The following is a 5,616-nucleotide window of genomic DNA, read 5'->3' on the forward strand; positions in this document are numbered from 1 at the left end:
TACCAATGGTTGCACTTGAGTAGAATTTTACACAACAAAAATTATTTTAATGCAATATTAAGTTTGTAAGAGAATAACATATTTTTCTTTTTAGTTTATTTCAGAAAGAATAATTTTTTTTTGGTAATACTTCAAATTTAACTTTCCTCGTAATATGTTTTAGACTGTAAAATTAAAAAGTATTTTTGTACATTTTACATGACTTTAATTTAAAATTATAAGATCTGAAATTCTTTATTTTTTCTCAATTAAACTTTGTGTCAAATAAAAACAGATCATTCTTTTTTAAAACATAGGACTAACAACTTTCAAATGACATAAATTACACAAACTTTAGAAGTTCATTGAAATAAATAACAAAATTACCAACAATAATATATATTTCATCTTTAATGTCATTCATATTTTCTTTTCATACAAAGAAATTTATGTTAACTTTGCAATGTTAAATATAAACTAGCCTTTATGCCTTGAGATATATAGGAAGTCCTGAACAAAACATAAAATATTGGTGAAGCCTTTCACATTAAATCCATTGGTAGATACAATATCTAAATATGATATACACCCAAACAAAATAACTTAACACATTTTGAAAATGCAATATTGTACACCAAAATAAATGAGATCTAAATTGGAGAAAAAATTAATTAATTAATTATATCTTGATTTTATAAATAATAATTACTTTAAACCAAAGTGACAAATATATAGAATCCTAATGAATACCATTTATTGAATCTAACCTATTACTGCTACAAACTTTTCATCAAAATTTACCAAATTCTGTGGGTTACCCGCTAAAGGGTTGAGTGAAGTGAATATTGTTCTTTCTTTAGACAAAGATTTTGACTTTTAATTCTGAATATAAAAAAAAAATTTAGTAGAATTTTTTCCTAAAATGAGTCATGCTGCTCTAATGCGAGTACAAGACACCAAAAAAATTAAAAAAATTGTGGGTACTCAATAGGTGGGTGGTAGGAAAAGATACTCTGTTTTGTTGTTTCACAAAACCACAAAAACACAGGATTATGAATCATTATATGGTCATATATGAAACAATAGAATGGATTGCTTGTTATTGGCCAGCAATTTTCTAAATTTCACAATTAACCCCTCAACATCCTATTTTTTTTAAAGATAACTCCCATTCGAATTATGTATACTGTGAATCTGTTTAGAATATTATCAATAATTGCATCACATGTTTTGAGTTTACCTTTACTTTGTTAATGATAGAAAACTGCGTACTCTTTCATTGTTCACTATATTAAAAATAAATATTTATTTTTAAATTTAAAATATAATTTATATTTTTATATCTTTTTTATCTTTATTGTTAAGTTTTATAATTTTCCAATTCATTTTGCCAACATTTATAATAAATAATAATTAGAAGTAAAATAATAAAATTATAATTTTATTTATATTATGTCAAATATAAATAAATAAATATTGACCTAAACAGTAATATAAATGAGTTTGTAGTATTGTGAATGCCCAAAAATTTAGGTGTCACTTTGTAGTATTTATTTGGTGAAACTCCAAAGTTTTCCTACTATTTAATATATAAACAATTAAATGCAAGAAGTTTAGGTAAAACTCCACAGCCATCAATATAATATACGATTCGACTAGAAAACAATAAGATATTTACTAGTAGCATGAGCATGAGTTCTACTTGTCACTTTGTTAAATGGTTTTACCACTTTAAAAGGTCACTTTGTTGATTTTACAATTTGTGACCGTTAATTAATTCCCTTAAACTATAATATTTTTTAATTAAAATTAAGGGCATATACCATTGAGGATTTAACACCAATCCATTTACACTAATTTGGGTCTACGTAATTAATTTATGCCAAAATTGTTGTATGCATTTTGACTTGAAAATTGAGATATGGGTTCCCCACTACCTCCACTATTATAAATAACGAATAAAAAATAAAGAACCTCACATATTATACATGCCTATATATACTCCCTTAGTTTTTCGCATACATCAACAAAACAGCGCAAGTCACACAAAGAACATTTCTTGTGTTATTTGTTAGAAAGAAAAAAAAAGATATGGAGTTGTTGTATGTCTGTCTTGTTTGTGTATTTGTTTTTTTGGTTTCCCTGTTGCTCTTGTACAAGAAGAAATCCGGAGAAGGGCTTCCTCCGGGTAAAACTGGGTGGCCTGTATTTGGAGAGAGCCTCGAGTTTCTGTCGAGTGGTTGGAAAGGCCACCCTGAAAAATTCATCTTTGATCGTGTGGCTAAGTACTCATCTAGTGTGTTCAAAACTCACCTTCTAGGTGAAGAAGCTGCGGTTTTTTGTGGTGCATCAGGCAATAAATTCTTATTTTCAAACGAAAACAAGTTAGTACAAGCATGGTGGCCAAATTCAGTGAACAAAGTGTTCCCATCTTCAACACAAACTTCTTCGAAAGAAGAAGCAATTAAAATGAGAAAAATGCTCCCTAATTTTTTCAAACCTGAAGCATTGCAACGTTACGTTGGTATTATGGACCACATAACCCAACGTCACTTTGCTTCGGGATGGGAAAATAAAGAGCAAGTTGTGGTTTTCCCATTAACAAAACGTTACACTTTTTGGTTAGCGTGTAGATTGTTTTTAAGCGTGGAGGATCCTAAGCATGTAGCAAAATTTGCTGACCCATTTGATGTTTTGGCTTCTGGATTGATTTCAATACCTATAGATTTGCCTGGAACACCGTTCAATCGCGCAATTAAGGCTTCAAATTTTATAAGGAAAGAGCTAGTGAGGATTATAAAACAAAGGAAGATTGATTTAGGTGAGGGGATAGCATCATCAACACAAGATATATTGTCACATATGTTGTTAACATGTGATGAAAATGGGAAATTTTTGGGGGACTTGGATATTGCTGATAAAATACTAGGCTTGTTGATTGGTGGACATGATACTGCTAGTTCTGCTTGTTCTTTCATTGTTAAGTATCTTGCTGAGCTTCCACACATTTATCAACGAGTTTACACAGGTAACTAATTAATGTGCTTTAATTTCACATCAAGCTACCACGCACCATGATTTGTATTATATTAATTTATTTATTTTGTTATATATAGAGCAAATGGAGATAGCAAAATCAAAGGGTCCGGGGGAATTATTGAGGTGGGAAGACATCCAAAAGATGAAATATTCATGGAATGTGGCATGTGAAGTTTTAAGACTTGCACCACCTCTCCAAGGTGCTTTTAGGGAAGCCCTTTCTGATTTCATGTTCAATGGTTTCTATATACCTAAAGGATGGAAGGTAATTAAGAAAATGATTGTATAAACATTGGATCGAATGATAAGTTTGATGATTAATAATAATAAATATTTATATTTATACGTATGTAGATTTATTGGAGTGCAAATTCTACACATAAGAGAGAAGAATTTTTTCCAGATCCAGAAAAATTTGACCCATCAAGATTTGAAGGAAGCGGACCAGCTCCATACACATTTGTACCTTTTGGTGGAGGACCAAGAATGTGTCCAGGAAAAGAATATGCTCGTTTAGAAATTCTTGTTTTCATGCACCATCTTGTTAAAAGGTTCAAGTTTGAAAAAATTATTCCACATGAGAAAATCATAGTCAATCCAATGCCCATTCCCGCCAACGGGCTCCCCCTTCGACTCTACCCTCACCACCACAACCCATGATTCACCACCAACAAATTTATTTTATTTCTATTTCTATTTTACATGTGTCTTCACTAATAATAATAAATTTGTTTTCCTTCAATATTCTCCATCATCATTCTATAATAACAAACTTATTTACTATTCCCTTCTGCCATATTTCTCACTTGTCTAAACTCATCTTAAATATATATCAATAAGCCTTTGATAATTTGTATAACCATTTTAATCATCATAACATCAAAATCAAATTCAGAGCTGTATTTAAGATTTTAAAATGATGGATGTATTATTATAGAAATGTGAATCTAATTGATTTGACATTTATGTTCTTATTATAGAAAATATTTAAAAATTTAAAATTATAGGTCCAAAATTGAAATATTTAATTAATTGAAACACCAAAAGTGCTATCAATAACCTCTTTAAGAGGTGTTGCGCAATTTTAGAAAACTTTCTAACTTCTCTGAGCAATGGCGGAGCCAGGATATTCGCCAAGGGTGTTCATATTTTAGGACAAGTAAAAAAAATAAACATTGCTAGTCATCTATTTGGTTGAAATTTTCATCTTGACGTAGTTGATTTTGATTTTGAGACGCCAAACTTGTTTTGGCTGCTCTAAAAAAATATTTCTCCAAACTAATTGAACTTCAAGTATACCAAACTTATTAAAATTCATCCACAATACACCAAATAGTTGATCCATACTCAAATAAATAAAGTAGCTTTTAAAAGAAAAATTTAAGATGAGTCTTTCAACACATGATTAGAAAAAACTAAACTAAAGGAAAAAAAGATTTAAGAAATACCTTTTCACACTTTAATGGCGGTTGAGGAAAAAATATACAATGATTAAAGCTTCCAATTTCATAAAACATGTAAATATGTATGAAAGTTGAGAAGAGAGAAAGGCAAAGATTAAGTTGTAAAGGGTTTTGGGAGAAGAAGAGAAAATTAAAAGGAAAAGACAACTATATTTAACTATATTTAAAAAATATTAAGAAAAGTCAAATTGTACCTTTTGTTTCCTTTTATTTTTCTTAACTTAAAAAAGGTAACGTTTGTACTTTTTCTTAAGAGAAGAACGGACCAAATATTTAATAAATGAAATGTTCAATCTCAGGCTAAATTTTGTCTTTTCTAAGAGAAAAATGGAATAATGAAAAAGAAATAAAGATAATGCCAACACTTGTGTTGGAACCCGCGACGCTAAGGCAACTTTGTACGGCCTTAACCACTGGGTTGTCAACCTTTATTGTGTCAAGGTTGTTCAACATTTAGTATATATTCAAAAACATCGATATTTAGTATCTATACACGGAAAAATTTTCCGACGAAGGTTGTTCATCTCACCAACCTTGCCATGTCATAGCTCCGCCCCTGTCTGTGAGTGATGCACCTTGTCATCATTGCGTTTTATGATATTTCGAGTGTGGATTCACACATCTACATTTAACAAAAAAATATAAAATGTAACACAACTATATATGATTTCACGAGTGTAGCATGAATTCACATGAACCCGGTGACCCCCTCTTGCATATTGCTTATGCCTCTGAACATCATGATTGAGGCACCACTTCAAATTAATTGTGAGAGCTTCAATCGTACTGGAATTGATTACGACAAAAACAACTTTTAGCGCCAATGAAAATTCACTCTAACAAAAAGTACTAATGTCTTTATCGACATCAGTAAATTGTCTTTATATTCATTATTGTTACATATTTTAGGGACATTTTATCAAAAATATTAATTTCTTTTAAAAATATATATTATCAATAATTAAACTATTACCATTAAAAACGATGTTTATGTAACTACAATTATCAAAATAGGCAAAAAAAAATCGTGATCTAAGGGTACCTCCTCTTGCAATGTCAGGTTACCTTTTCTCCAACCATCAACATTATGTTGTTAGAATTTGTGCAAAGACTACTGATACTATTGATATAGAAT

General features: G+C 30.0%; 1 protein-coding gene across 1 annotated transcript; it reads left to right on the forward strand.

The window, feature by feature from the left end:
* The first annotated feature begins 2,009 nt into the window (after positions 1 to 2,009).
* On the forward strand, positions 2,010 to 3,798 carry LOC107019970 (beta-amyrin 28-monooxygenase-like). Its single transcript, XM_015220317.2, has 3 exons — positions 2,010 to 3,007; positions 3,096 to 3,283; positions 3,373 to 3,798. Exons 1-3 carry the CDS (start codon positions 2,071 to 2,073, stop codon positions 3,676 to 3,678), a joined length of 1,431 nt encoding a protein of 476 aa, XP_015075803.1. The 5' UTR covers positions 2,010 to 2,070; the 3' UTR covers positions 3,679 to 3,798.
* Positions 3,799 to 5,616: the final 1,818 nt, after the last annotated feature.

Source organism: Solanum pennellii, chromosome 5 (assembly GCF_001406875.1).
Source record: "Solanum pennellii chromosome 5, SPENNV200".
Classification (NCBI taxonomy): Eukaryota; Viridiplantae; Streptophyta; class Magnoliopsida; order Solanales; family Solanaceae; genus Solanum; species Solanum pennellii.

Coding starts and splice junctions, on each gene's coding strand:
- LOC107019970 (XM_015220317.2), top strand. CDS start 2,071: ATGGAGTTGTTGTATGTCTGTCTTGTTTGTGTATTTGTTTTTTTGGTT. Junction 3,008..3,095: donor TTATCAACGAGTTTACACAG/GTAACTAATTAA, acceptor TGTTATATATAG/AGCAAATGGAGATAGCAAAA. Junction 3,284..3,372: donor ATATACCTAAAGGATGGAAG/GTAATTAAGAAA, acceptor ATACGTATGTAG/ATTTATTGGAGTGCAAATTC.